This window comes from Lipomyces chichibuensis, assembly GCF_038497645.1.
Source record: "Lipomyces chichibuensis strain CBS 12929 unplaced genomic scaffold V1513scaffold_2, whole genome shotgun sequence".
NCBI classification, from domain to species: domain Eukaryota; kingdom Fungi; phylum Ascomycota; class Lipomycetes; order Lipomycetales; family Lipomycetaceae; genus Lipomyces; species Lipomyces chichibuensis.
This window is the reverse complement of record NW_027117454.1, coordinates 543705-570842: the sequence shown is the minus strand read 5'-3', so window position 1 is coordinate 570842 and position 27138 is coordinate 543705. Positions and strand designations below refer to the sequence as shown.

At 47.9% G+C, this 27138-nt stretch overlaps 9 protein-coding genes across 9 annotated transcripts; 7 read left to right on the top strand and 2 right to left on the bottom strand.

The window, feature by feature from the left end:
• Window positions 1–644: 644 nt before the first annotated feature.
• V1513DRAFT_109359 (uncharacterized protein) lies at window positions 645–3048 on the top strand. The gene is made up of 2 exons (XM_066894119.1): window positions 645–2481; window positions 2538–3048. Exons 1-2 carry the CDS (start codon window positions 931–933, stop codon window positions 2820–2822), a joined length of 1836 nt encoding a protein of 611 aa, XP_066756274.1. The 5' UTR covers window positions 645–930; the 3' UTR covers window positions 2823–3048.
• A 2421-nt stretch (window positions 3049–5469) lies between these two features.
• Window positions 5470–8312, bottom strand: V1513DRAFT_436591 (fungal-specific transcription factor domain-containing protein). Its single transcript, XM_066896804.1, has 3 exons — window positions 8115–8312; window positions 7985–8055; window positions 5470–7933 (listed from the first exon to the last, which is right to left on the bottom strand). The coding sequence occupies exons 1-3, from the start codon at window positions 8196–8198 to the stop codon at window positions 5788–5790; spliced, it is 2301 nt and encodes a 766-aa protein (XP_066756273.1). The 5' UTR covers window positions 8199–8312; the 3' UTR covers window positions 5470–5787.
• A 1466-nt stretch (window positions 8313–9778) lies between these two features.
• On the top strand, window positions 9779–11120 carry V1513DRAFT_436590 (beta-lactamase-like protein). The gene has a single exon (XM_066896803.1). The coding sequence runs from the start codon at window positions 9923–9925 to the stop codon at window positions 10880–10882; it is 960 nt and encodes a 319-aa protein (XP_066756272.1). The 5' UTR covers window positions 9779–9922; the 3' UTR covers window positions 10883–11120.
• A 4613-nt stretch (window positions 11121–15733) lies between these two features.
• On the top strand, window positions 15734–16428 carry V1513DRAFT_422759 (uncharacterized protein; the record flags this gene model as incomplete). The annotated part of the gene is made up of 3 exons (XM_066895996.1): window positions 15734–16088; window positions 16136–16232; window positions 16287–16428. The coding sequence occupies 3 exons, from the start codon at window positions 15734–15736 to the stop codon at window positions 16426–16428; spliced, it is 594 nt and encodes a 197-aa protein (XP_066756271.1).
• Window positions 16429–18865: 2437 nt separating this feature from the next.
• V1513DRAFT_436575 (uncharacterized protein) lies at window positions 18866–19153 on the top strand. The gene has a single exon (XM_066896802.1). The coding sequence runs from the start codon at window positions 18954–18956 to the stop codon at window positions 19146–19148; it is 195 nt and encodes a 64-aa protein (XP_066756270.1). The 5' UTR covers window positions 18866–18953; the 3' UTR covers window positions 19149–19153.
• Window positions 19154–19163: 10 nt separating this feature from the next.
• V1513DRAFT_422758 (velvet factor-domain-containing protein) lies at window positions 19164–21140 on the top strand (the record flags this gene model as incomplete). Its single annotated transcript, XM_066895995.1, has 2 exons — window positions 19164–19579; window positions 19634–21140. The coding sequence occupies 2 exons, from the start codon at window positions 19164–19166 to the stop codon at window positions 21138–21140; spliced, it is 1923 nt and encodes a 640-aa protein (XP_066756269.1).
• Window positions 21141–21488: 348 nt separating this feature from the next.
• Window positions 21489–23446, top strand: V1513DRAFT_477053 (uncharacterized protein). The gene is made up of 3 exons (XM_066900227.1): window positions 21489–21799; window positions 21867–21940; window positions 22024–23446. The coding sequence occupies exons 2-3, from the start codon at window positions 21887–21889 to the stop codon at window positions 22984–22986; spliced, it is 1017 nt and encodes a 338-aa protein (XP_066756268.1). The 5' UTR covers window positions 21489–21799; window positions 21867–21886; the 3' UTR covers window positions 22987–23446.
• A 176-nt stretch (window positions 23447–23622) lies between these two features.
• V1513DRAFT_436565 (PQ loop repeat-domain-containing protein) lies at window positions 23623–25404 on the top strand. Its single transcript, XM_066896801.1, has 3 exons — window positions 23623–24045; window positions 24096–24250; window positions 24306–25404. The coding sequence occupies exons 1-3, from the start codon at window positions 23925–23927 to the stop codon at window positions 25164–25166; spliced, it is 1137 nt and encodes a 378-aa protein (XP_066756267.1). The 5' UTR covers window positions 23623–23924; the 3' UTR covers window positions 25167–25404.
• A 22-nt stretch (window positions 25405–25426) lies between these two features.
• On the bottom strand, window positions 25427–27119 carry V1513DRAFT_373465 (pseudouridine synthase; the record flags this gene model as incomplete). The annotated part of the gene is made up of 2 exons (XM_066894814.1): window positions 25427–26885; window positions 26947–27119. The coding sequence occupies 2 exons, from the start codon at window positions 27117–27119 to the stop codon at window positions 25427–25429; spliced, it is 1632 nt and encodes a 543-aa protein (XP_066756266.1).
• Window positions 27120–27138: the final 19 nt, after the last annotated feature.

Genomic DNA, 27138 nt, shown 5'->3' with positions numbered 1-27138 from the left:
ATGGTTCAAATACAGTGGTTATGGGTTGGAGTACTAACCGAGAGCTTATATACTGAATCGTACCCCGTACCTCTCGTCCCTTGAGCTGGCTAATTTGGAGTGCTTGACTGACGGGTTACTGCGACTGGCCAACGGTAACGGCGAAGGCATAACGGCAGGTCTCTCTAACTTACAATTCACTTTTGCCTCGCCCGCCAAAGTTCGCCCCGTGTCTATTGTATGCTAGAAGGAGTCCATGGTCAATGCAACTAAGCTGCGGTTGGCGGTCAGTGAACCACACTTTAATGGGCATGGCGGAGATGTGACACAGTGACAGGCACAGGCCTTGTTCCCGGGGTTGGATTATTAAGTTTTGCATGCAACCAGCGCTGCAGACCGTAAAACCCTAAAAAAAGTCTGTGCGACATTAGGCGTCATTTGGGAGCTGCGGTGATATCAGCCCGCAGTCTGGCCAGTCTGGCAGCTTTGATCGACGGAGTTGCTTTGCCCAGGTTTTTCCCAACCTGTTCTCACTGTTCCACTAATTACACTACTATCCATCGGGGTCATTGGGGTCACTAACTGGTCTCGGCTACTGGCCCTTTATACACAGGCTGGGCTGGGCTGGGCTTCCAGTTTTACGAGTAGTGAAGAACGGCCAGTTAATCTGTGGTGACTCTCTCTCTCTAATATCTCTCTCTCTCTCTCTCTCTCTGTGTTAGCTCGTCGCTTTTGCATTGGTCCCGCCTAATCGGCTCCTTCCGCCCTTCTCCCACTCTGGGGGGGTTTTATTATCCTCCAGCGCCGCATCCTCGCAATAACTTCTCTTCCTCTCTTCTTCCTTTGCTTTCGTTCGTGTCAACTCATCGACTCTTGCTCTCGATAGTTCCGCTGCGTCCCGCCGTCCCGCCGTCGCGTCTGCTGCTGCTGCTGCTGCTGCTGATCAGGCCCATGCTCTGCGTACCTCCGGCCGCACAGCTCCCCCCGCTCCCTGTCCCGCGAATATCGTCCTCATCACTTTCCTCACTAATCGCCCTCCGTCCCATGAACCAGTTCCCTACCGTCGTGGGCTGCTCAGACCCACGCGGTACTGAGGGCGGCGCGTTCACAGTTTATGTTGCCTCTGCCGTCGACCTCCTCGAACAACCTGCGCCGCTCATCCTCAGAATCGTCTTTGGATCTCTCAGATGCGCTGCAGCCGTCTCCCGCTCTGCCCCTCCTCACCCAAGTGCTCGTCAGATTATCAGTCCACACTACTTTGCCCTCACATCCACAGTCCCTCAGCTGCCAGACAACTGGATCAGCCAGCCTATTCCAGTCTACTTGCTCGTCGAAGACAGCGCCGGCCGCGAGCTCGGCTCGCTCACGGTCACGGACTTTACCTGCCAACCGACACCATCATCTCAGTCCTACCAGCCTCCGCCATCGTCTCAAATTATGTCGAGCTCGCAGTCTTCCGCGCCGCCGTCTCAGCAATCCCAACAGCCCCAATATAGGCGCGCCTCATACGATATTTCCCCGAGTTCGTCTACGGCCTCGTATGAATCTCACCATCCGAATTACGCATACGGCTCCACAGACTCTGGCATTTTTTCTCACAACCACCAGCAGCTATTGCTTCGCGATCCGCGAGGCCACCGGTACTCTTACTCGAACTACGCGACGCTTCCGCAACCACAGTCGTCCTTCCAACCCGCCCAGTCCTACACGTCCGCCGCAGCGTCATCCGCCCCGTCGACTGCCACACCCACGAATACTTCCTACGAAACACTGCCGTCAATACAGTCCTACCATCCACAACCACAGCCCCCGCCACAGTCCACGTCCTACCCGTACCCGCGACACAACACCCAGACGCAGATACAGACGACCCCCGCGAATGACGAAGACGATGGCTCCCTCCCGGTCCCAGCCCTGGTCCGCACATCAACGCTCCCTCCATTTGCAACGACCGCCGCTGCAGGCTCACCTCCCGTTCCAGCGCCAAATAGGGCCTCGTTGCGCATCCAGTCAGATCTCGACGCTCTCGCGCACAACTGGTCCGCAGACGAATGGAAAGCCCAGCGCAGACTAGTCAAGTTCGTGTACAGCCAGCGCGGCGCCGTAATCCGGGCCTCCGCCACCATGACCACGCAGGCAGAATACGTCGCGAGCATGCAGCCGCCACAGCCAGAGCGGGCGAGCCGCTGTGAGGGGGAGTGTGTTATGTCGTGCATTTACTGGGCCGCGCGGAAAGAGTTCTACGTCACCTCAGTTGACTGCATATTCCTACTTGAGCAACTCGTCTCAGCCCGATTCACGGTCGAGGAAAAGAACCGGATCAGACGCAATCTCGAAGGCTATCGTCCGCTCACTGTCAGCAAGGGCCGAATTGAGAGTGAACAGTTTTTCAAGCTAATTATGGCGTTTCCAAACCCGAAGCCGCGAAATATTGAAAAAGACGTTAAAGTCTTTCCGTGGAAGATCCTCGGGCCAGCGTTGAAGAAGATTGTAGGAAAATACGTATGTTCTATTTGCACATCAGTATCGCGCCGCGTGTGTCATAGCTAACAGTATAGTCCGCATCATATGGACCACCCCCAACAAAAAGCCTTCAGCCACCGCCGCCGCCGCCTCCTCCCCCTCCGCTGCAAGAGTACACTCTTGTTCCACCGACACAACCAAGAGCAACGATTATGAACACTGCGTCGTCGGTCGGTTCCAGTTCCGGGGTACTACCGCAAAGAACAGGTCTCCCACAGGTAAGCCCACTGTCAGACCAAAACCAGCAAGCCCAACAGGCACCGCAACCAGGCTCGCGCCTTGGCGTATGGGAGGTGCCCGAGTTTTTCAGTCACAGTTAGTATTTGACAATGTGTATCATGCATCTTGTAATTATATTACGCGAATCTTTTTTTCCATTCTCCTTGTGTATTAATTGGTACTTACTTTTTGATAATATTTTTTGTAATTTATGGAACGGTTTTGTTTATGTTTCGGCGCGGATGGACGTGTTTGTAATCTAGGTAGTACTCATGATTTTTATGTATATGACGGTATATGCAATCTTCTTGGTTTTCGCTGTTCGCATAGCTTCTCAGAATTAATACATGTTCTAGATCTTTGTTTAAATAAGTTTAAATGTCAATCATGTGTCAAAATGAAAGTAACTCATGGTCTTTTGACTGATTGTTCAATATTGCGCCGTCGAGTTAAATGAAACACGGCAATACCCGTGTGCATGTCACAAGTAATAACACATAACAGCCGATTAACCGTGTCATCATCATCATCATCATCATCATCATCATCGGTGTTAAGAAAACAGATCTGATACCTTATACCCCAAATTCGTCCGTGTCAAAATCCTGCGGCGCAAAAAAAAAAAAAAAAAAAAAAAAAAAGCTATTAATTTGACTCGCAGTTAGCGAATATGCAATTGATAAAGTTTAACTTGTCTGTATTTTTACCAGTTAACTATTATTATTTTAGCCGATGCTTAAATTGGGCTTTGCCCCCGTCGACAGAACAAACAAAAAGCAAACATTTTGTTTTTTGGTATCATAGCTATAAATATCTTACCCCATTCCCTAACCCATCGATATCTCCACTAATTTTTTTTGAGTGCACACCTGCGCTATATTGAATTTAGAAAAGCGTGAATACGCATCAGCCTACTTTTCCTGTTGAGTTGAGTTGAGTTCCATTCGAGGTCATCAAAACGTCATCATCTCACACTATATACTTGACATTCGTTCAGTTGCATTTTGCACCAACCTTTGGTAGAGGCAATCATCGACTATATATAAAATGGCAATCCGGTTTTGTCACTAACTTTAAGCTCAGAATAGTGATCAGCACTGAATGGCGATCAGAATCGTATTTGTCTTATGTAGAGCATCTGCACTATAGCAACAAATTCAGGAGGCTTTTTTTTTGGGTTTAAGCTAGTCCCTAAATAAATATAGTTAGTCTCCCCCCCATATATCTCCACCTTTTCTGACAAATTCAATAAGTACTGAGCCGCGACGTGCATGGTGCCATAATATTGGATTTTTGTTTTTTTGGTGGATTTAACGTTTAACGATTTGCATATAAGGTTTGAGTGTGCTTTTTGTTGGTTGTCGCGTGGGTTTTTGAGTTTCAAGTCTGTACTTGACGCAAACACCAAAAAAAGTGAACCCGTATACATCTTCGCCAAATAGTGCGCCGCTCATGCAAGAGCTCGCTAGCCTGTTAAGACTTGTAGATCTGGTATCAATTTGGACAAAAAAACCCCAATTTGGCTACCGAAGAGCATCTTGCCCCTTCGGCCGCATAAACTCCTAACTCCTGTATGAAGCTAAACTCCGAAGAAAGTGATCGGGCACGTCATTGGCGGATTAAGAATCACTACTGAGAACTTTTATCCCCTCTTGTTATTGTTTTAAACGCATGCTGCGGGATCCTTACCTTTCTAGCAACCAGAATATTCGCTTATTATTGTACATTCACGAACGGGGTCGGTCGCTTAGCGTTGATTGTGCAAGCAATAGTGGGAACTTTCCCGAGTGTCGGGCGAACAATGCCGTGTATCCCGTAGGTATACAATTGATGTGGATATACTCTGTGTTGACAAGTAAAAGGTGTCTGAACAGCGAAGTCGAGAATAACACCGACTCCATTTAGTGCCGGTGCTGAAGAGTGTAAATAGTCTACTACCTCAACATTCAGATGATAACTTCAGGTCCTCCTCACCGCGACTTCACAGGCACGCAATCTTTAACGCAAACGCAAATGGTGGCGTACGCGTCCACCATCGGCTTCACAGCAAAGGCTACCTCATTTTTATTCGCTTTTTTGCTTCATTCGTACCTTTGCTGCGTTGTGGAAGATCTGTTGGTGGTGGCATTCTTTCCCCTTACTTTATTCTCAGAAGCAGAAAGGTAGGTCCCGAAAATATTGTCATTTCCATCCATCACATAGTCACCGTCCACGTCGCGACAGCCGTCCAATTGCAACGGGGATCTTCGTTTCAGTATGCGTCGCTGCCTTATTGTGACCACTCGATCTGATCCAAGGTATAGCGAGACTATCTGGGTCGCTGATGGAATGGCAGACTAGCCAATATTTCGTTCCCCGACCCCTTCGCTGCAAATCAACCACGCGACCTTGCGCAGGAGCTAGTCTGCCTTTGTGGCTTTTCGCCGGCAGCTCAGGCCAGAGAGATTTCAAATACCACCCGAGCGAACTACTACGAACATATGACGCCTGTGGTAAGGTGTGTATCTAACTTCTCTGACCCGCGAGATATACACTTTTATTACGGCGCAAGTAGCCTGTAACGCTCCTGCTGCATTAATCAACTGCCCGTTGATAAGTTAGCATATGCTCCGAGGGCAGCTCCACATTTGCAGGTGTAGGTGCAGCCAGATCGTTCGAGGTCCTAGTCAGCAGCGCTATGCCCGTCGGTCGGCTATCGGAAACGGAAATCGACACTCCAAGCTTTCAAACGCGCATTCGGCAAGCCTCTTTTAGGAACAACATTAAAAACAAGTTCATATTAATTGCTATAACAATCCTAAACCATAAAAACTAAACTAACACCATCGCCTATAATACACAACTTTCCCACATGATCCAGTCAACGAACAGCGCATTTCGAGATCTCAAACAATGTACAACGATACATGCGTATCAGATGCAAAAATATTACATACTACCTGTTCCGATCCAGAGAGAAAATGACCCATTACGTGTTTCCAAATAGAAAACTCAAAAAAAATTTATATCGTACACTAGGGAATTCGCAACCATCCGGAGGTCCTGCGTGTTATGTCAAAACTCCTATTACTTCAAATACTTGGCCGACTCGTTTCCGTTCGTGGCTAGAAAACCAGGAATTGCAAATGGCGTTTGTGAAGTCGTGTTAGCGGAAGGACCCACGGCGGGGGCACTGCTGCTAGTTGCCACCGCCGTTTCTTCAAACTGTAAATCCGGAATCCAGAGTTCTGACAATCCAGCAAAATCATCTAGCATAAGAGCTTGATCTAAGAAACTAGTCGGGTTAGGCAAGTCTGAGAACATTTCCAAGAACTGCGTTTCCAATGATGGTGTGGCGACGGAAACCGGCGGTGCTGTTCCAGACATTGGTGCTGACACGGAAGTATTGATAAGTGTACTGTTTGCTCCAGTCGAAGTGGTGGGTTCTGATGTCCGAAAAGTAGACGAGGGCAGTGGAAAGATTGGCTCCACAAAATCTTTAGAATGCGCCCGCGCATTCGATTCCTTCTTCAAAGTAGAGTGTCGCGATGGCTTTGCAGGAGACGGCCCAGGTGCAGCCGGCAGAGGAGGAGGACGTCGGACAGGTGCCGAGAATTCGGGCGCGTCGGCCATGGCTTCTTCTACGGCTTGTCTATTTGCAAGATCTTCTTCCAACTTGCGGAACACGGACCGCGCCATGCCAGCCATGGCCTCTGCAACCCACCACGTCTTTGCGAGATCGTCCAGCACGGCGCAACTTTCGTGCCACCCGGCTGTAGCCTCTGGAGAAGGATATAGTCGAAGATAAACCGTTAATGTGAGCGACACGGCATACGGGACGACCGGGAATGGAGGAAGTTGTGATTGTGTCCGCACAATGTGGAGAATTTGCGACGTCGAATGTAACAAAATCGAAGCGTTAACTTCAGGGGCCTCCGGAGCGCGCTTGTGAGCCAATATGCACGCAGCATGACGAAGAAGTTGCAAGAAAGAGGCAAACGGCGATTTTACATCATCTGGTCCGTATGTCACATGCAAGTCAACTTCAGGAGGCAGTGTAGATCCAAGCGGTCGATACATCATGATCACGCGATCGAGAACCTGACAAACCTCGTAAAGCTTACTGAGCCAACCTTCTTCATTTGACCGCAATCCAGTAACTCCAACGTCATCCAGTCGGGAAATGACCGGACGAGCAGATACGCATGCCGACATGCGATCGAGGCACCAAAGACACCACCACAGGCGGCGAATGGGTGCTTGGTCAGGATGCGAACGTCGCTCATGGTGAAGACCGAGGAAATGGGCATAATGGAAGGCCTGCTCCAAATCCGAGCATGATTTCTCCAAGCCATCGGAACCTTCGGAATGCAGAGACAATAGCGCGAGAGCACGAACAACGGTCAGTTTATCTCGTTCGATGTCTGCGAAGATAAGAGCACGAATTTTGGCAGCAGTGAGCGACGCAAAATGCCGAGGCGACCGCAGGTGGATAAACTTTCGAGCAGAAGAATGACGACACGCAGCCAGCTGCACTGCGTGAAGAAGTAGTGTCGGGCATTCATCACGCGCGTGCTGGCGTAAGAAAGTGACCTTGTCCAGTAGCGGCATGAGAGGGTGTACATATTTGAAATACACATTGATCAATCCTTCTCTATCTTGCCGTGGAGGAAGGTCAAAAGCGTGAAGGGAGTCGAGGTATGCTATGAGATGTTGGTTGATAGGTTGATGCATTGACGCACCTTTAACCCAAACACCTACGCGATCTTTCTCCGTGTTGCGAAGTGCTAAGAGAACAGACGCTGGGTCAAGATCTCCAATAAATCGCGTGGAGCCGATGTCATTCGTTGCAGTTGACGTCACGGGCTTCATTCCAATTGTGGTTGACGATGAAGTGGAACGTTTTGGTGGTGCTGGCGAGGTCGCATGAGCTACCGGAGTAGCGACAGTATCATCAAACGTCGCTGCCGTAGACGACGCCACAGGAGCAACTGCTGCCGCTGCTGTCGCAGCAGCGGACGCAGATGTAGACGAGGTAGCAACCTTTCGCTTGCCGTTAGTCACACTGGTCGGTTCCGCCGGATTCGAGTTGATTCCAACAGTGGTAGGCGAGACAGACACTCGAGCAACAGCAGCTTTAACAACACGTTCCGTAACTGCTCTTGTATCTTCCAAGTCGTCGACAGAGCCTTGGTCGGGGTCGCCGATATCATTTGTCGTAACAGGTACCAGACTAGCAGACGATTAATGGCGAACGTAAATAATGACCATAAACTGCAATTACCTGCACGGAATATTTTCTTTCATACAAGGAGCGCATCGCTCATGGTTCTTAAAGGGAGGTTCGCATCGTTTCTATATGACAGAATCAGATCACTCAAAAAATTAAGAAAATATGCTCTGACAACACATACTCGTCTCCTCTTGCACTGTTCACAGGCTTTGTGGGCGCGCTTTCGCTTACGGTAGCCTTCGTCATTCGCAGGAAACACGAACATGAGCGGCTATGGCCGGTTCCGTGGAATCGACAAATAAGAGTCCTGATTGTTGACTGTACTGTGAGTGTCGAGACGTGGAACTGTGTTGGCGATGTTGCCGTCTGCGCCGGCTGTGCTATTTCGCGGCGTCATTCGTCCGCCAAGTGATCCACTACTATAATTCTAATGCGCTTACCTGTACCAAATCTGTATCATATCCATGAAGTGGGTCCCTTACCAAATGCTGTGGCCCATATTGTAGCTATAATTTATTGAAATCTAAATTCGTTCTATCCTACACAGTCTTCTACATTATTGTCCATTATTAAGATGTATCGGGCGCTTTAGAGCCGACGAAAGATTGCGAGGTACAGCGGCAGCTGTACCGGTTTTCTCCACACCGCCTGCGCAGCATACAGCATCGTGAGAATTTTCTGGGACAACGCATTCATCGAATACACCTGTGAAGCCACCGCTCCTTATTCATTGGTCCTTTGCTGCTGCTCAAATGCTGTTTTCCTTCCATAGAGCCAACACGCAGCAGTTTCCGGATAACTACAGGCATTTAGCCTATGGCAAGCCGCCAGCATTAGGAGGAGTTGCTAGCACCAGTTCCTATCTCCGAAACTTAGTCTCCAGCTGACACTGAAGTTATAGGTCATCCATCGAATGCTGCCTGTCTCGCGCACAAATATTTGATTTTGCCGCCGCTTACATCCCGCTAGGCATTCTATTCTCAGTAAGTCCTTCTAACCATTCCTGCTACACCATATCCATCGATGAGTATATTATGTACTACAAATGAGATTTTATGAATGTTACTCGCAGAGACGTTCATCACAACCAGGGCATGCTTATCCTGCAGCTAGTACGCACTATTTCTTAACTTAACGGATTATCTTGGCGCGACTTACTTCCGTAGTCTTCGTCCTCTGCAGTTCATCCCTCAACTCGCTCCTTGTGTGTGTCATAACAATAACGACATTCGCCGACGTACAATGTTTCAGGAATTACCCAAGCTACATGTACCACGCATTTTGCATTGCTGGCTACCTATATTCAATTAGTTTATAGCACCGACAATTTCTTGAGTGGGGGTACCAAAATTCATATCAACCGTAGAACTTGGCTTGATTTCTCGCCAGTTGCTACTCTACTGCCCTTGACAGCTCTGCTCATCCTAGCTTAACCTCGTCCCATCTCATCGCCGCATTCACCTTAGTGGCAGGAATTTCTTCAAAGGCAGCCAGCCTCAGCTACAACAATATGATTTGCCGAACTCATCGAGCCCGATGATCAACCATGACCTTCAAGTACCCGCCCCAGAAGATGCAACAACAAAACGCTCTTAGAATAGCCTGTGCATCGATTGTAACCTTGCCTTCAACAAGCCCAAAAGAATGATATTTACACATTACAAATAGAGTTTGTCTGAGTCTTGCTCTCGCACGAGGCTGGAACACGGTTTGACCGCCACAGGCTCGAAGCCGCTCTTAATGCGGCTCATGCAAATAGAATCTCTGCATTTAAGGACTAATAACAACGTTCAAATACAATTGTAACCGAATGAGTCGGACGGCACGAGTCATGGTGTCTTATCAGGGTCTTATCGATATTCGGAGTCGACTCGTCTCCGTTGGTTGCGTCAATCTAAGAGGAGCTTCATCTAACGCTAGTGCAAGCCGTCAATTACTCTTTCTCTTTGTATTCTTCTCAGTATTCTCAATTGCCTCGAACCAGCCAAAATGACGACTTCATGTTTCTCTTTCACACCTCTTAACAAGAGCACCTACAAAGTGGTCCAGGACGACTCGCTCAACGAGCTCCCCTTCATCTACGTGAAGGTATATCCCACTCTTCTGGTCCTCATTGACACTGGCTGCGGTCCCAACCACGCCAAGGACCCAACAGTCGAAGAGAAGTCCATCCGACGATACATTGAAACTAATCTCGATAAAGAAGGCAAGCTCAAGTATGTTGACCCAGAGACCAGCGAGACCAAGAACAAGCACTGGCTCGTTTTCATCACGCATACTCACTACGACCACATCGGCGGCCTTTTTGAGTTCGCTGATGACTCGTCGATCTTTATCTCTGGATACTCGCAGGAGTACATTCTCAAAGATCTCGGCTGCAATTCGCTCTGCTGCGCTTTCAACATCCCAACACCAAAGTTCACGGTCTCGCACTGGCTTGAACAGAATGAGCATGTCAAATTCAACGGCGTCGATCTCCATCTCGAGGCTCTCATCACGCCAGGTCACACACCGGACGAAATCGCGCTGTACGACTCCGAGGAGCATGTCTTTTACGCCGGCGACTCTCTCTACGAGGTCCTCCCGATCTACATCATCGAGACATCCAATATGATCGAGTACGTTGCGAGCATAGACATGATGCTCAAATACGTGCAGGCCAAGAACAAGGAGCTCGAGCCGCTCGGCGTCCGCGTTACCACCGCGTCCGGCCATATCACTGATTCTGCTGACACAGAGAATCTTATCATCGAGACTCAAGAATGTTTCTGGGATACGTTGAAGGGCAAGGCTATTTTGACGGAGCAGAAAGTCATGCGTGAGAAGAACATTATTATTTACATGAATGAGGCTAATAATGTCGGATTCATGTGCATTGACACTAAGCTTGAAGAGGCGAAGAAGCACTTCGGGTTCGAGTGGGAACTGCCGGCGCCGGTCTCTGCGTAGATGTATATGTGGGGAAGATATATCACCGGGAACTTGGGTGCTAATGGTGAATCTAATGTCTAAATTGTAAAACGGCGCTTTGTACATATAACAGTAAGATGTGGATTGTTAAACGGTAGGCGGTGATTCCCAGTATTACACCCGCGACCACCATTTAACTATCTACAGAGTAGATCGTTACCTGTGATAAAAGGATGTAGAAGTATACCGGCCACATACAATGGTAAGAACTGATTGCATGTCTGGCACTAAGATTACCTCCACCACGCTGTCTCAGAAAATGAAACGCACAGTACAAGTATAATCGCTATCAGCACGAACATCGGCTCACCAGAGAGTAGTAAAATCCTATCTGGTGGAATTTGACAAGTGTGCTAGTTGTTCAATACGCAATTGTTGCTGGGTAAAATCTTCTTCGTTGACAACTGGACGTTGGACGTGATCGGGTTCGGAAAATTAATTGAATCATTGTGCTATATAATTTATTCTTAGAAAACTTCAATGAATCGGATTAATATGCACTACATCAGAGCAATATCCGCACAGATACAAAAAAAAAGTTGAAAATTTGGACGATCCCCCTTACCCTGCCACCACCGACATTTTGACTTGTTGACTTACCTCGCAGTCTCCAACCAACGAAATGTGAGCTAGTATCAAAAAGAACCCGCCAAAGGGTTAGGGACTTTTCTGCCGCCAAAAAACCTAAATTAGCGGCAGGCACGTAAATTCTATATATAATCGTCTCGTCCGAGGCCAATTCATTTGAGAGAGGATGTTCATCTCGATCACGGGGTGAAAGTCGACTATCTTGTGGCGTCGAGGGCCAAGGACCAAGCTATGGAGCAGATCAATGGATCTAATATTGATTGCTTCAAGCGTCCGTGCTATGTGAGGTCAATTGGAGATCTCAACCCTGGCTGTCATTTACACCTGCTATGCATCGTCGATTGCAGGGTTTAACTATTGCCGTCCGCTGATTGCTCTCGATGGAACGCATCTTACCTCGAAATATCAGGGCGTATTATTCCGTGGGAATCGACGCCGAGGGCCATTTGTTACCACTGGCTTTTGGCGTCGTGAAGGCCGAGAACCGAGAGAATTAACGCTTGTTTCTCGAAGAGCTTCGGACATCACACGAATCTGTCCACAATTTCTCGTTGCTCGTGCTGATCTCTGACCGGCAAAAAGGTAGCCATTATCGATTATTATATCGTCATTTATTACAAGCTGACTCGTCTCCGATCAGGGCTAATCGATGGCGTGGAAGATAATTTTCCCGAAGCCAACCACGCGCATTGCCTTAGACACTTGCATGAAACTTTCAAAAAATTCGTTAAGAGTGTCGATATCGCCGCATTGATCTATAAGGCAGCCTCAAAATCTACAATAAAGGAATGGAATGAAGCCCTTGCGTCGATGCCAGAGGAGGCATCGGCGTGGCTGAGAAGAAACGAGCCTGGACATTGGGCAGACAGCCAGTTCCCGGGAATCCGTTACGGACATCGAACGTCCAATATTGCGGAAAGGTTCAACAGTTGGATTCTAGATGCTCGCGGAATGCCAGTACTGGCCATGATGGAGAGTATCCGTACGCAAATGATGACATCCAGGAGCAAACACCTAAAGGAAGTAAACGAATTGAAATACGCTGGCAAAGGATTTCCGATTACGCGACCAAACTCCTAGGAGGATAGCACTATCCCATTTGACTGCCCTGGCTTTCTACGCACTCTAATGCGTCACATGAGAGCATCCGCACAAAATAGGCTCATATGAGGTCAGGACCAGGAACAATGAAAGCTATCCAGTTCGCCTGGATCATCGTACATGTCCATGTAATGAATGGCTTTACAGAGGAGTGCCCTGCACTCATGCGGTAGCTGCCATTGAAGACGCCAGGCTCGACGTGGTTGAATTTGTGCACCCTTGCTTCAAGATTGAGGCATTCGCGGCGACGTATGAGCATGGTATCCACGCCATGCCGACACTAAATGCTGGTGATGATGCTCCCTTGTGTCTACCACCGACGACGCGACGTCCACCAGGACGGCCGCATAAAAGTAGGGACCGATCAAACGATGCTAAATTGTGTGTTCGAGTTGCATTGACGCGTATTATTTAACTTCTTTTTTGGATCGATAGAGTATAATGCAAACTTATAATTGCGAGAAAAAATTAGTTATAAGGTTTAGTGCAAATATTACGGGATTCAAGAGGAAGATATCTACAACTTCGACGAAACTGGCTTGGTAATGGGCTTTATCTCGACCGGTATGGTGGTTACAAGCTCAGAACGACGTGGACGCCCAAAGATGGCCCAGCCTGGAGGGCGGGAATGGGTAACTGTTATACAAGGTGTTAATTCCCAAGGCTGGGCTGTCCCGCCATACATCATCGTTGCCGGTCAGTATCACCTCTCGGCTTGGTACGAAGATTCACAGATTCCAATGGACTGGGTTATTGCTGCGAGTCCAAACGGCTGGACTACAAACGAACGAGGCGTAGATTGGATTAGGCACTTTGATAAACGTACCAAAGAGAGATCTAAAGGTATATATCGCCTCCTTATCCTCGATGGTCACGAGAGCCACCACTCAACTGATTTCGAGCTCTACTGCAAGGAGAACAAAATAATTACTCTTTGTATGCCACCTCATTCGTCCCATATTCTCCAACCCCTTGATGTGGGTTGCTTTGGACCACTGAAGAAAGCGTACGGGCGGCGGCAAATTGAGGACTTGATAGGTGCCCAGATTACGCATATCACGAAGACGGACTTTCTTCCGGCATTCTTTGCGGCCTTCCAGCCACTATGAAGGAAAAAAACATCCGAGGAGGCTTCCGTGGTACAGGGCTTGTTCCTTTTGATCCGGAGAGTGTGATATCTGGGTTGAATATACGGGTGCGTACGCCAACACCTCCTGCAGTCACTCTGGAACAACCAGACCCTTGGGTCCCGAAAACCCCGAATAACCCGATTGACGCGACTGCGCAAACCGAGTATGTCAAAAATCGAATAGCCAATCATCAGAATAGCTCGCCAACATCGATCTATGCAGCTATCGACCAGTTTGCAAAGGGGGCGAAAGGTATGATGCATCAGGTTGCATTATTGAGGTCAGAGGTTGACTCTCTCCGGGCGGCGAATGAGGTATTAAGCAAACGCCGCAGGGCTAGAAAAACCCGACTTCGTGAAGGAGGAAGGCTTACTCTGCAAGAAGGACATCAGCTACAGAGCCACAGGGACGAGGGGCGGCTGGGAGAGCAAGAAATACAGGAACATAAAGTCAGCAGAAGAGGAGTGCGCCGAAGGAACGGCGATGTGGCACATGCGGCCAGCCAGGCCATAACTCGCGTACTTGTGAAAAAGTGCTAAGAGAGTGTGAGGAAGAGGTTTCTGAGTAATCGAATTAATTTGATAGTGTTATGGTTAATTTTGCGAGTATTGTAGTCAGATAGTAGTGATCAGGTGGCTCATTCGGTGGTGTGGCTCACTCGGTGGTGGAGCACGTTACTGCCGCATGGCTGTTTTGATATTATGAAAAGTTTCGTGGCCATTTTTGATATTTGCCCTACATTTAATTATCCAACGCCTGTATGGAGTTTACCTATTTACGCAAAGCTGTTCCGATACGAATATACGCACTTAATCCGTGCCATGGTTTCTCACCTAAATTTCCTTTTTTCAGTGCGTTGTCATGGTTTACACATCTTTTTGCACAGCAGTTGGTAGCAATAATGACTTCTAGCGCGCCCAGAAGTACTCTCATTCCATCCTCTTATCACTGGCAGTAAGAATTACATTTATAAGTCGTTTCTAGACTAGATCATAGATGCACTGAACGTGAAGTCATTCAAAATGGCGTTTACGGTTCATGTCAGTCAGTAGAAACTTTATTAAGTAATAGTGAATATTCGACGAATATATCCGCAAAATCCCTGGATTGGCTGCGAATAATATTCGTTATTCGTTATTCGTAAATCTAATATTCGGAACAGCCCTATGTTTAAGTACCGGCATATCTATAAAAGTAGCCCTGGCAATACAGTAAGTCAGTTGCAGCATGGATATGCAACTTCAGTAATCGAAATCTGACTCTCTGTCGAATCGAAAGACTATTTTGGGTGGACAACAGTCGTCCGACTCGCCATATCTTTTAATTCCGTCCCTCTCTATTTTCTGTTTTTTGGCTTTTTGCTTGTTTATTGCAAAATGCCCGATGATCTACCGGTTGAGCTTTTATATATGGTTCTCTGAAAAGCATGTTTTACTATGATACTAAGTAGAAAAATCATGGCGTCAATCAATAATGCGGCTCAAATGAGTGTGGCGTAATAGTGTCGACACGGAACGAATCGGCGTTCGGTAAGGTGGCTTGAACTGGGTCCAAGATGGCGAGAACCAAGCCACTTGGTCCACTACCGGTCCCGGTGACGCTTCTCGACAGGAAGCATCAGGACAGTCTGGAATCGGAGACTGCCCTCTTGGTTTCGATGGAACAACCAGATCTCGGAATTTTGTTCATAACGTTCAAAATCCGGGTTTGGTGGCCGTTTAATACAAGCGAGATCTGCCGATACGTCATATTTATGTAGTTGCGCACCGCCCATGCGGCGATAGATTCCGAGGCGACAGGAGAAAAATACTGATGTTAGGGTAAACGTCGTGGCTGATGCCGGGCGCCGCCGTCTGTCTGTGTTCGGGGAATATAACGGCTATATTTTCGACACTGTTCCAATCATCCTTTGGTGCTCTAGCTTGTCATCGTCTCATAAGCACTTGCATATACTCGCAACTATCTGGTCGTCATTGTCCGCAAATTTTGAAACACAACATAATCTTCCGTCATGGAGGCTGTTAATAAGACCGTTGTAGAGAAGGAAGGTCACTGGCCCTATGTCCTCAAGCGCGCACTTCCTGTCGGCTGCATCACGCTCTCGGCAGGTTATGCTGCGAACAGATATATCATCAAGCACTATCCGAAGTCTGCGCCGCGCAATGTGAGTATGCGGACGTTTTTGATGATTGGATCTTTCCTTATGGGATTTGTGACCACGACCGAAGTGTACTCGCTCAAGTACGAGCGCATGGTTATGAATAAGATCAATAATATCGACGAGAGGCAGATACGCAGAGATATTCAGCTACCGAAGACTGTTACCGATGAAGCGTTGGAGTACATTAACAACAACAGATTTAAAGGTATTTTGTCCTCAGTCGTTGCACGACAGCTATCTAACCATATATAGTGTTTCTGAGTGCGTGGTTGGCGTCACTAGCTGGGGCTGGATATATGGTCAGCCGCGACAGATACATGACGACGTCCCAGAAAGTCGTCCAAGCTAGGTAAATTACCACGAATTCAGCCATGGGCTCGGAAGATGTACTAATTGAATGTAGAATGTACGCTCAGGGATTCACACTTCTTTTAATCGTTGGCTCCGCCGGCCTTGCCATGCTTGACGGCAAGCCTAAGAGCAATGCGCATGTTTTCAAGGATGAGACGTGGAAAACCTTGATCAACGACGACAGCGGTAAATAAATCCATGCCTCGGCAGACAATGATGCATATATTCATCAAATGGCTCAGATATGACAAATTTGATATATACGTACATCGAATTATAAGAATCGACAAATAAATACGGAACATTATTTTATATGACTCTTTCATGTCATTCTTTGAGATACGTTCGTTAAATATACTGCTGTTGCTACATATTATGATTAGTCTGTTTGGTACTTATTGACATGATTATCTTTGGGTACGGAATTTGTCCTTGTACATAGTGCTCTACTCTGCAATGGAAATGCATTTATTTTGGTCAAGCACAAGGTAGATTATATCTGGTCCACTATGGATAGCTCGTGACTTGAAACTAAATCTTGGGCGAGCAGTTGTTTGACAATGCGTCTGTTGAAAGTTACACAAAGATTTGGTGCGAGGTGACGCTGACTTGATTTATTGAGTACACATCACCAGCCAATATCACCGGTAGACATCGTTGAAACCCGGTGTTCACTAATCGAAGGCCAGAATTTATCGCTATTCTCAAAACCAATTGAGTTAGTCACATAACTGAAGATCTTGATTAGAACAAATAGATCGAGACAGTCTCTGTGAATGATTTCACTAATTCATGGCCAGTATACTTCTCAGACAATACGCGCATAGGAAGGAGATGCGGCAAGAAATACATCTAAATATCAAGGTTCAAATCACAATCATTTCATAATGTCGTCTTGTCATCATGGACCTTGTCATTCGTGTGACGAATAGCGTACCGCAACTCGAGAAACATGCTGTGATTATACTATTATTTCATCTCAATAGAAGAGCAGCATTTCGCTCCTTCATAAGTGCAGCGGCTCGACCGGAGATATACCAATATATCGCCGGCAATCTTTCCTACCAGTCGACCACCAGGTCAAACTAATGCCGAATCTCCGTCCTTCTTCGCTGTTTGTGTCGTGGATGACGCAAAGTTTGGCGAACTCTGGGCCCTGTTCACAAGACATCCAATTAACAACATCAACATGCGCAGAGCACACGCCGCAGTATCAACTGTTGGGCATCCATGCGTGCGTTTGCGTGGCAACGGAACTCTGAAGACGAGTAGACGTGGAGATTGCCCCTGGGTTAAGAGCCGTGCCTGGAATTACGAGTCAAATCCGTCATAGTGACATGGGACGAAACTGATTATTGGGGGATTGTTATCGTTTTTAATGAAGTATCGACTTTCTAATTTGAGGCTCAACTCACGAAGGCAGTAGAACAGATGTCGACGATGAGACAAGGTTGGTTGGTATATGTGCAACAAAACAGTGAGAAGTTTGCAAGCACGGTTACTGCATTGGGCAAGTCGACGCGACTGGCTCGCATTGCCCTGGGCACCAGTTGCGCTCACCCAAAACTTAGAACTTGGGACGATGGTTCGGCGACAGGTTCTTGTCCTAGTATCCAGGCATCGGACCATGAGGCAAACATAACACTACTCAAGTTCCAAGGGTCTCCTCGGCGGTAGCGCAGTAAGCGCCAGTTGCAGCCGGTACTCTTCACTCGAGCTTGGCGCAGTCACGAACTCCGATATCGGGTAAAACGACTCACATGTCGAATGTCGCAACCATCGGAGTTACTGTAGTTGTTGTGAACAGTCGTCAGCTCGCCCACTCGGGTGGTCATCCGAGGACTAGCTTCGGCAGAAAAACGGGGGCAATATAGTTTGATGGCTACCCTTGCTGTGCAATGGTCTTATTCTCTGCATACAGTTTCATGCATAATAGGACGGCGGGGAGTGTAAATGCGGAGTGCCGCCTGCCGGAGAGCAAGCATTCAGGCGCCGACCGCACGGCAGCTCAGGCCGCTCGCTCATGGAGGCACTTTTCGCTTTATGAGGGAGATGATTCCTTGGTTGACAGCAAATCAGTCAGGCGAGCTAATTGGCGGGACAGTGCCACTTAGCACGCGATGTTCCGGATTTCGCGGGATTTACTGATTTCTCCGGTCGAGTTGACGACACGAACCGTTCCAGCTCGCTTCCATATTCATATCAGCGGCCCGTTCAACGGTGGAAGTTGAGCGAGTGCTGCAGGAAGTGGACTCCGGTACTTGCTGACAGCGCTCTCGGGTGAGGCTCGGATCTTACTCTTGGTCGACCTCTCAAACTTTGATCGGAGTTAGGGTGGTAAATGTACTGGTATGGTGCATATGCGTCATGTTTAGAGTGTGGTAAACATGGCGGCAACGGAAGATACCGACCGATGCGATGGGTAAAGTATGGATCTAATTACTGGGTAAGGCCCTTAGCTAAACCTTGTGCGGTGTAGCGTTCAACCCTAGTATCTAAGCGACTCTAGTATACTTACTACTGATGCGGCGCGAACTGCTACTACAGTCTGTTCTGGTGTTGGCGCTGCACCTCCTCATGCGCAGATTTTGCACATTGCTCTCCGTACTAAGAATACCAGGATACAAGAATGCAGTACACAGCACATGCTGGCCAGGTACCGCCCCCATCGAGCTGCAACCTGTTGCCGACTAGCTCCAAGTGCAGACCTGTGTTGCTCATGTTGGTACACTACTTTGCCTGCTCCGCGGTTGTTGCTGTGCTGTTTGGGCCACTCTCTGCCTCGACGGCCCGCCTGCGCTTCACGGCTCCGCTCTTTTTGCTGCCTACCTTGCCGCTGATCTTGTACCATCCCATTGTCCTGCGGTTCCTTCTCAATTACTTATCTCTTAACGGATGTGTCTCTAGTCTCTAGCTGCCTCTTGCGACCATGACCTCTGCTGCGGCACCGGACTCGAATGCTACCGCTTATCCTATCCGCCCGGATCATGTCAAGTCTGAGATTGTAACTTCCTTGCCCGGCAACGCGTCCTCCCTCTACTTGCCAGCTTCCTTGGCCTCCGTTGCGTACGAGCGCCAACAGCGCTCCCCAGTCCTGATGACCAGCACCCACCAGGCTCCCTCTCGACGTCTCCTGGCCACGAGCAACTCCGGCAGCATCGGCGGAGCCATGACCTCAATGCAACCGCAAACAGCGACACCGCACGTATGCAATTTCAAGCTCGAGGTCGCTCAGCATCCTGTTCAGGCGAGGGCGTCAGGTTGGGGTTCCAGATCTGACACCAGACGACCAGTTGATCCTCCGCCTGTGGTGAATCTGTATGTCTATCTGGACGGCCTTGACGTGTAAGTATCCACTACCTCTGCCATCGGCATATGCCACCGACTGATGTCGCATAGGACTTCATGTTGCAAGAACACATTCATACTCCAAGCGACTCTACATGCAGCCCATCCTGTCACGCCATCGTTAACAAGTCCCACTACGCCGACAACGCCTCCACAGACCAGCAACTTGATCGGCACGACCATCACGTCGCTCAATTTCATGAAACAGCCTCCGCCCGGCCGCGCATACTTTTTATTTCCGGATTTGTCTGTGCGGCAGGAAGGCACTTACAGACTCGTGTTTTCAGTATTTGAAATATGCGAGGATTCGGGGGCTGTATGGCGAGCGGAAGCAGTCAGTGACGTCTTGACAGTGTACAGTCCGAAAAAGTTTCCTGGTCTAGACGTGTCGAGCGCGCTGACCCGTGAGATCGCCAGCCAAGGAGGAAAGGTGCGCATACGACGCGAGGCAAGATTGCGTGGACGGAGACCGTCCAGTAGTGTTACAGCAGTCAGTTTTGTGTCTCTGCCAACACGTCCTGTTACTGCCGATAGCAAAGACAGTCTGCGACCGCCATTGGGAAGTGGGTCCGTGGTAAGTAAAGCGCTATTGCCTGATGGATATATACTTCCGGATGGCAAACGCAAGCTTGTGGATCCATCGAGAACAGTGGAGTCGCCGATGATATCGCCTTTGTCTGCTCCCACACAGCAACAACAGCACGAATATTCGTATCAGGCAGCGACATATGGACCATACGCGTCCACAACCACCGTCACGAGTACTCCGATGTACTATCCTTACCACACCTCTTCAGCATACAACATTTTCCCGCCTCATGTGAACACACAACAGTCATATCTGCCCCCACCACCATCATCGACGTGGGCCGTACCACGAAATTTTTCACAACATGTTATGCTGCCTCATGTGTCCCAGGCGCAGGGACAGGTACCTCAGTACTCGTACTCTTCTGCGCCACAGTACTCCATGGCGAATGCAATAGATCATGCTACCGGCCAGCCTCGGTTTACGTATGTCGACGCAATGATGATACCGTCGCAGCAACGGCCACCGAGCGACTACTCTACGTCAACGTTACCGTCGTCATCAGGCTCTGCATCGTCTACGAGTTCAGGTTCGACGACGGGCACATCACATCACCCATCTATGTCATGGCCTAGTCGGGCAATGTCTGCTTCCACCCAGCAGTTGCCACTGTCAATGATACCGGGACAGCAAGCCGGCGTACCAATGATGCAACCACTGCCAAGCTCCATGCCGATGCAGGTCTCTGTCGGAACTCAAATGACAATGATGCAGCACCAACAGCAGCAGCCACAACAGCAGCAGCCACAACAGCAGGAACAGCAACATCAACAGCATTCGCAACGTCAACAGCAATCACAACCACAACCGCAACCGCAACAGCAATCGCAATCGCAATCGCAACAGCCGCAGCAACAGCAACAGCAACAGCCGGTACCATCTATACCACAACATCAGACCGGCCAGCTCGGGCCTAATATGGGTATTGTAGGAGCTCAGTATTTGTATGATGAGGGATTCGATGAGTAGACGTAAATGTTTGTGTAATACTGTACATTAGCTCTTGGGTGTTTGGAGTATGTGGTGTCTTGTTCACTGTTTCCGATACGTTATGTTGTATAATATATTAAGACGCATAGATTCTGTAAATTTCGTTATAGATTTGTGGCTTGTAATGGTAATATTTGTATTTCGCAAGTATGCTTTATGTATAACTAAAGTTATCTTTTATCATAAAAGTCTTGTGAAGAATACTTCTGGTTTACATACTGTTACTAATCAGCTGAGTATGTATGTAATATTTTGGGTTTTGATTGCTTGTATAATATAGTTTACGTAATTGTATTTTCAGATTGGTTGTTTACATTCCGAAGGATCGTCTCTGTGGGGCAACTGAGACACCCATTTCGTCGATCCAACGGCTCATCGTAATATAGCGGAATCTGACAAATCTAATCTGGGCATTCTACGATCCACATAGACACCTGGATGTCAACATCAATCCACATTACAATTTATTTATACACCGGTGATCGTCAATACACGAAGGTCAGCACTCTGGCACGTTAGATGCGAGACCTTACCCATGAAATGCATTGAAACCTGACGTATGTATAAACCACCAAAAGCCGCAGCTAACTCAAGCAAGCGTGCGGCTTTCCAGTCGACTCATGAATAATTGAACCTAAGTATATATTTTTGTTCACAAGGATTTCAGTTGAATTATATTCATTGGTATTTAATACGCAAGTCTAGATAGCTTGAGAGTCTTGAAGATGTCGCTCCTTGAGAATAAGAGTGTCGTGTACAAGAAGGTGCCTGCGGGTTTGGTAAGTATATCTTGCATTGATGCATTGATCTACTTAATATACAATATTCTGAACGCGCTCGATTTACTAATTCGGTAATATAGCCCACAGAAGAGAATCTTGCGATTGTCACCAGCAAGACATCGTCTTCCGCACCTGAGCACGGTTTGCTGATTCAGGTTCTTTATGTATCGTTGGATCCGTACCTCCGTGGCCGCATGCGTGATCCTAGTATCAAGTCCTACACGCCAGCGTTCTCAACCGGCGAGATTCTCAGTAACTTCGGCATAGGCCGTGTTATTGATTCTTCCTCGCCTGAATTTGCAAAGGGCGACATTGTCAAGTCGGCGATCATCCAATTCACAATGTATCAGGCTGTGACCAAGGAGGGTCTGAAGTTTTTCAACAAAGTCGAGAACCCGAATGGATTTCCGTTGACCTACTTCCTTGGTGTGCTCGGAATGCCGGGATTGACAGCCTATTACTCCTTCTACAAGATCGGCGAACCAAAAAAAGGCGAGACCATCCTCATCTCCGCGGCCGCTGGTGCAGTCGGCCAACTCGTCGGCTCTGTTGGATCAGATGAAAAAGTTAAGTATCTAAAGGATGAGCTCAAGTTCGACGACGTTTGGAACTACAGGGAGATCTCGCCTGTGGAGGCTATGGCCAAGCACTTATTTGAGGGCATCGACATCTATTATGACAATGTCGGCGGCGAACTGCTTGATGCTGCGTTGATGGGCATGAATAACTACGGTCGTATCATCGAGTGCGGACAAGTTTCTCAATACAATATCGTCAACCCAGAAGATCGGTATGGCATCAAGAACACAATGATGATTGTAACAAAGCGATTGAAAGTCCAGGGCTTTATAATCCTCGACATTTATGATAGGCACCCGGAGACTGTGACTGAGTTCGATGACACCGTGTCCAAGTTCTTGAGGGACGGCAACTTTATTTACAAGGAGGACGTGATTGACGGCATTGAAAACACGTTGGATGGGTTTATTGGCTTGTTGACGGGTAAGAACTTTGGCAAGGTCTCTGTAAAGGTGTCTGCGTAAATTTTGCTGCACAGAGAATAGGTATACTGTATATTTCCATTTTCCAAATGTCCTGTGATTGTGATGACTTATTATGATTGAATTTGTATTAAAATAACTAATATGTAGTGGTGACTGAATGAAAGCAATGTGTGAATGAAATTCAACCGTTCTGAAGCCGCACAGAAGGCGGCTTGTGACTACTTTGTCCACATTAACTAGCCGGTGTTGGAAAGACTGGCTTTTATATCTCTGCAGACAATAAAAATGATGTCGTGTATTGGATGTGACAGATAATTATGAAATGCGAATGTGTAGGTAAATACTGCAAGCAACTGTGATTGCTGTTGGTCCGAAATTTACGTGAATTTTCGCACACGATCGCCGATGATGAAATTTGAGTCGCGAAACGTGACAGTTGTCAATTTACAATTATTATTTTTTTGATTAGTAGCAATGGTAGGATTATTCAAATAGTTATTCGGCACAAAGACGCAACACGCTAAAAAGTAGCTATGGCTCCAAGAGAGCAAATTTACAGTGAAAAATTCACCACCGTCAGAAAAATCTGCAAACCTTAATATTACCGCTATCTCGTCTACTGGAAAGCGGCAAGAGCGAACGCGCTCGAAGCCAAAAAGGAATAAAGAGGCGCCACCCTTCGAACTCGGGCCAGGCACAGCCCTAGCCCAGGACAATGGGGTCCACTTCATCATTGCCGACCTGGCGCTGCGAAGTCTGGGCTAGCGTTTGTTCTGTTATATTGCTTTCTCCGCAGAATCAGACTGGATCGTCGTTGTTGCCATTATCAATTTCGCAGGAATAGACTGCGTCGGCATAAGTTTCGCGACACCGCTTTACAACGGCAAGGATTGGTATATAAGTCACCGATAGGCCGTGACTGTAATATAGAGACCTCCTCATAACATACTCGGTGGCCAAGGTTGTCGACCGGCGACATGGACACAGTCAATGGGTGTCCGATAAAGAATGAGGTCGACCTCGAGCTGGTACAATGGATAGCTAAGGCGACGGGTTCGTGCATGTACGGTGAAATGGGCGGATTGTCCTATATATTGGGTAAGCTGCACTCTGGAGTGATAGGTTAGCAAAAAAGCTAACAAGTATAGGTTACCTGTCGCTGTTTGCGTGGCTTTGGGCGCAGTTGCCGCAGGTTATAAAGAACTATAGAAATCACTCTGTCGAGGGTCTGAGTTGGCTGTTTTTGTTCAACTGGTTACTCGGTGACGCCACGAACTTGATAGGATGTCTTTTGACACGGCAAGTACGTTCTTTTATCAAGTGACGATAATAGCAAAATGGTTTTTAACTCCACTTAGCTACCATTCCAAACTTTTCTGGCAATGTATTATCTCATAATAGATGTCATATTATGTGGCCAATACATTTATTACACGAAGCTACAGTCGGAGAACTACTACGTCCTGCTATCACCGCCTGAAGCTGGCACTCCGACCTCATCGCATTCGTCACACACTATCCGTAGCAACAGCCGGAGGCGAGCAAATGTCATGCTTTCGCTGTCCGCTATCGCCGCCATAGCAAGTGCGATGGTCACGCCGCCGACTCCTTATGCTCTCGAAGGCTTACCGCCAGCAATGTCGACTGACGACGGCATGATTTCCGTAATGGGAGGCAAATTCAATGGGTTCCGGCGTTGGTTCAAGCTGAACGACCGCGAATCCGTCGGTCGGGTGTTTGCGTGGTCTTGCACTACTATGTACCTTACATCTCGAATGCCTCAAATTTACACCAACTTTGTGCGTCAATCCACCAGTGGTCTGTCAGTCATGCTCTTCATTGCGGCGTTCTGTGGAAATTTACTCTATACATTGTCTATTGTCTCCAGCGCCGCCACATTAGATGGTGGTGAACGGGCAGATTTCTTGTGGGAGGAGTTACCGTATCTCCTGGGATCTGCAGGCACAGTTGGATTCGACTTTACAATCTTTTTGCAATGGATCTATTACGGGGAAGGCAAGCTTTTCTTCCACAACTTGTACTATGGCCGAAAGTCGTGGGAAATAGCTGATAGTAGCGATGATGCGGATGCGCAAAGTTTGGTCGAGGAGGACGGGTATGGTGCCGCCAGCAGCAGCAGTAGTAGCAGCGCAAGTAGTGGAAGCAGTCAAACCGTCAGCAGCAACCACCAACCTGGCGAAGAACGGGAGGTGTACTGAAGCTTGCACAGACTTCATTTTCATGATATGGATAGGTTCTCACGTGTTTTATGTAATATTGCCAATATTCGGCTATGCTTGTATTATTGCGTCTCATCTTAACGGATTTCTTAGTACATATACAGTGTTGCGGTGCTGCTGACGTTCACATCTCTCTGGTGGATACGGATATAGAGCTCGGGGAAGGATTATGTATTATAGAATGATCTTTTTACAAAATACAGTCAAATATCCAATATCTACTACGAGGGTTCGAAACTCTACCCCTCGTTGTCGCCTTCTAGCTCCTCCATGTCTTCTTCATCCATCTCCTTGAGTACAGCATCTGTGATCGGGACAAAATCATCATCTCCAGGGAATCCCTTCGCGGTGAGGTAGTCAAATAAATGCACATCGCCCTTGAAATTATCGATGAACCCAAAGAATCCATAGAATATGTTCTCCTTGGCCTCCTCGGCGTAAATCTTGTCGTAGATATACTTCATCTTAAACTCCTCCATCTTGTCATTGTAGGCGTCAAACGACACTGCATCACGACCGAACGACTTTAGTCGCTCATTGAAGTTAGTGTACACCGGGCGCTCAAGAAGTAATCCCAATGCAGGCGCTTTCGGGATGTTAACCTTTCGACGGTTGAATGCCTCGTTAATTCGATCCAGCGGCGCACCAGTGCGGACAACTTGCGCGGCCATGCCAATCATCTTGCGTATCTGGTGCAGCATAAACGACTGGCCATGGATCTTGATCGAAATCCACTCCGTGCCCTCAATGATCTTCGGATCACTTGCGACTAAAGACTTCATGTACCGCCGCGAACTGGGATCATTGAAATCTTTGCCTATTGTAAAGTTATGGAAGTTATGCGGTCCTTCGTATTTCTTCATGGCCTCGCGAACCAAGTCTAGTCGCTCCGCCGAGATTCTGTACGCTCGTCTTGCCGCATTCTCAATCGCTCTAATTTGCTTGAACTTCCTAAACTGATCGTCGGAAAGGTTCAGGAACGTTTTGAGAGATCCCTCGTCTCTGGGTGATTTCTGGTTCAAGGCTTGTTCTTCGAGTGCCTCCGCATACGCTGCTCGAATTTCGTCCTCATTGATGCCAGCAAATTTAACTTGATGCGACACGTCGGCCCAGAACCTTGCACCCTCCGGATCATCCCGAGTGACGCCAGGATACTTGTCCGCCATTACATCAATCTGCTTTGCTAGGGCTGAGCCGGGCTTTGGCGGGAGAAAAGAATAACTCGGGATCAAGTACTCGTAAATTCTCGAATCGCAGTGCTTCCGACATTCGAATCCCTTCGTGGTTCGGGAGTATCCCCAGAGTCGAATCTGATCGGGCAAAAAAGAGTTGACCTTCTCAACAATATCCGGATCCTCAATAATCAACTTCAAAGATATAACATTCCCAGCAGCATGGACACCCTTATCCGTTCTCGCGGCACGCATGAAAGCGGATTTTTTTGGGTCATTGGAGTTGTCTTCCGAAATTGCGCCTGCTTTAACAAAGGCGTTGAAAATGTCGCCTTCGATCGTCTTTTGGGGAGGATTGATTTGCATCCCGTGGTACCCAGTGCCACAGTAACCTACCATGCATGCGACTTTCCGCTTCGGTTGGCGCTCCTTTGCTTCACCATTTTCCTCCTCTTCGTTGCGTTCACGCGGAAGTTGTCGCACGGGCATAGAATTTCCATGACTTTGGCGTTTATTGTAATTCTCCCTAGTACGCATTAACATCAGCTCAAGTCATATATTATTTATAAATAGTAAACCGAGTTCACCTTCGCACCTTCTTTGAATCCCCGCGACCTCTTTTACGCTGCTGATTGTTGCTCTCCGCTGGAGTCCGTTTGGCAGTAGGAGCCGGCTCTGGGCCAGCGGCGGCAGGGATTGTCGAAGAAAGGTCATCGTTCTGAGACACCGAAGGTTCACTTGTCTGCCCTTCTGCTGACATTGGAATTTTACTACTTGGC

What these genes read in the sequence shown, in the direction of transcription:
- V1513DRAFT_109359 (XM_066894119.1), top strand. Translation starts at nt 931, where the DNA reads ATGCTCTGCGTACCTCCGGCCGCACAGCTCCCCCCGCTCCCTGTCCCG. An exon ending in AGAAGATTGTAGGAAAATAC is followed by an intron (nt 2,482 to 2,537) that starts GTATGTTCTATT and finishes CTAACAGTATAG; the next exon opens with TCCGCATCATATGGACCACC.
- V1513DRAFT_436591 (XM_066896804.1), bottom strand. Translation starts at nt 8,198, where the DNA reads ATGTTCGTGTTTCCTGCGAATGACGAAGGCTACCGTAAGCGAAAGCGC. An exon ending in AACAGTGCAAGAGGAGACGA is followed by an intron (nt 8,056 to 8,114) that starts GTATGTGTTGTC and finishes TCTGTCATATAG; the next exon opens with AAACGATGCGAACCTCCCTT. An exon ending in AAAGAAAATATTCCGTGCAG is followed by an intron (nt 7,934 to 7,984) that starts GTAATTGCAGTT and finishes ATCGTCTGCTAG; the next exon opens with TCTGGTACCTGTTACGACAA.
- V1513DRAFT_436590 (XM_066896803.1), top strand. Translation starts at nt 9,923, where the DNA reads ATGACGACTTCATGTTTCTCTTTCACACCTCTTAACAAGAGCACCTAC.
- V1513DRAFT_436575 (XM_066896802.1), top strand. Translation starts at nt 18,954, where the DNA reads ATGTTGGTACACTACTTTGCCTGCTCCGCGGTTGTTGCTGTGCTGTTT.
- V1513DRAFT_477053 (XM_066900227.1), top strand. Translation starts at nt 21,887, where the DNA reads ATGTCGCTCCTTGAGAATAAGAGTGTCGTGTACAAGAAGGTGCCTGCG. An exon ending in AGAAGGTGCCTGCGGGTTTG is followed by an intron (nt 21,941 to 22,023) that starts GTAAGTATATCT and finishes TCGGTAATATAG; the next exon opens with CCCACAGAAGAGAATCTTGC.
- V1513DRAFT_436565 (XM_066896801.1), top strand. Translation starts at nt 23,925, where the DNA reads ATGGACACAGTCAATGGGTGTCCGATAAAGAATGAGGTCGACCTCGAG. An exon ending in CGGATTGTCCTATATATTGG is followed by an intron (nt 24,046 to 24,095) that starts GTAAGCTGCACT and finishes TAACAAGTATAG; the next exon opens with GTTACCTGTCGCTGTTTGCG. An exon ending in GATGTCTTTTGACACGGCAA is followed by an intron (nt 24,251 to 24,305) that starts GTACGTTCTTTT and finishes AACTCCACTTAG; the next exon opens with CTACCATTCCAAACTTTTCT.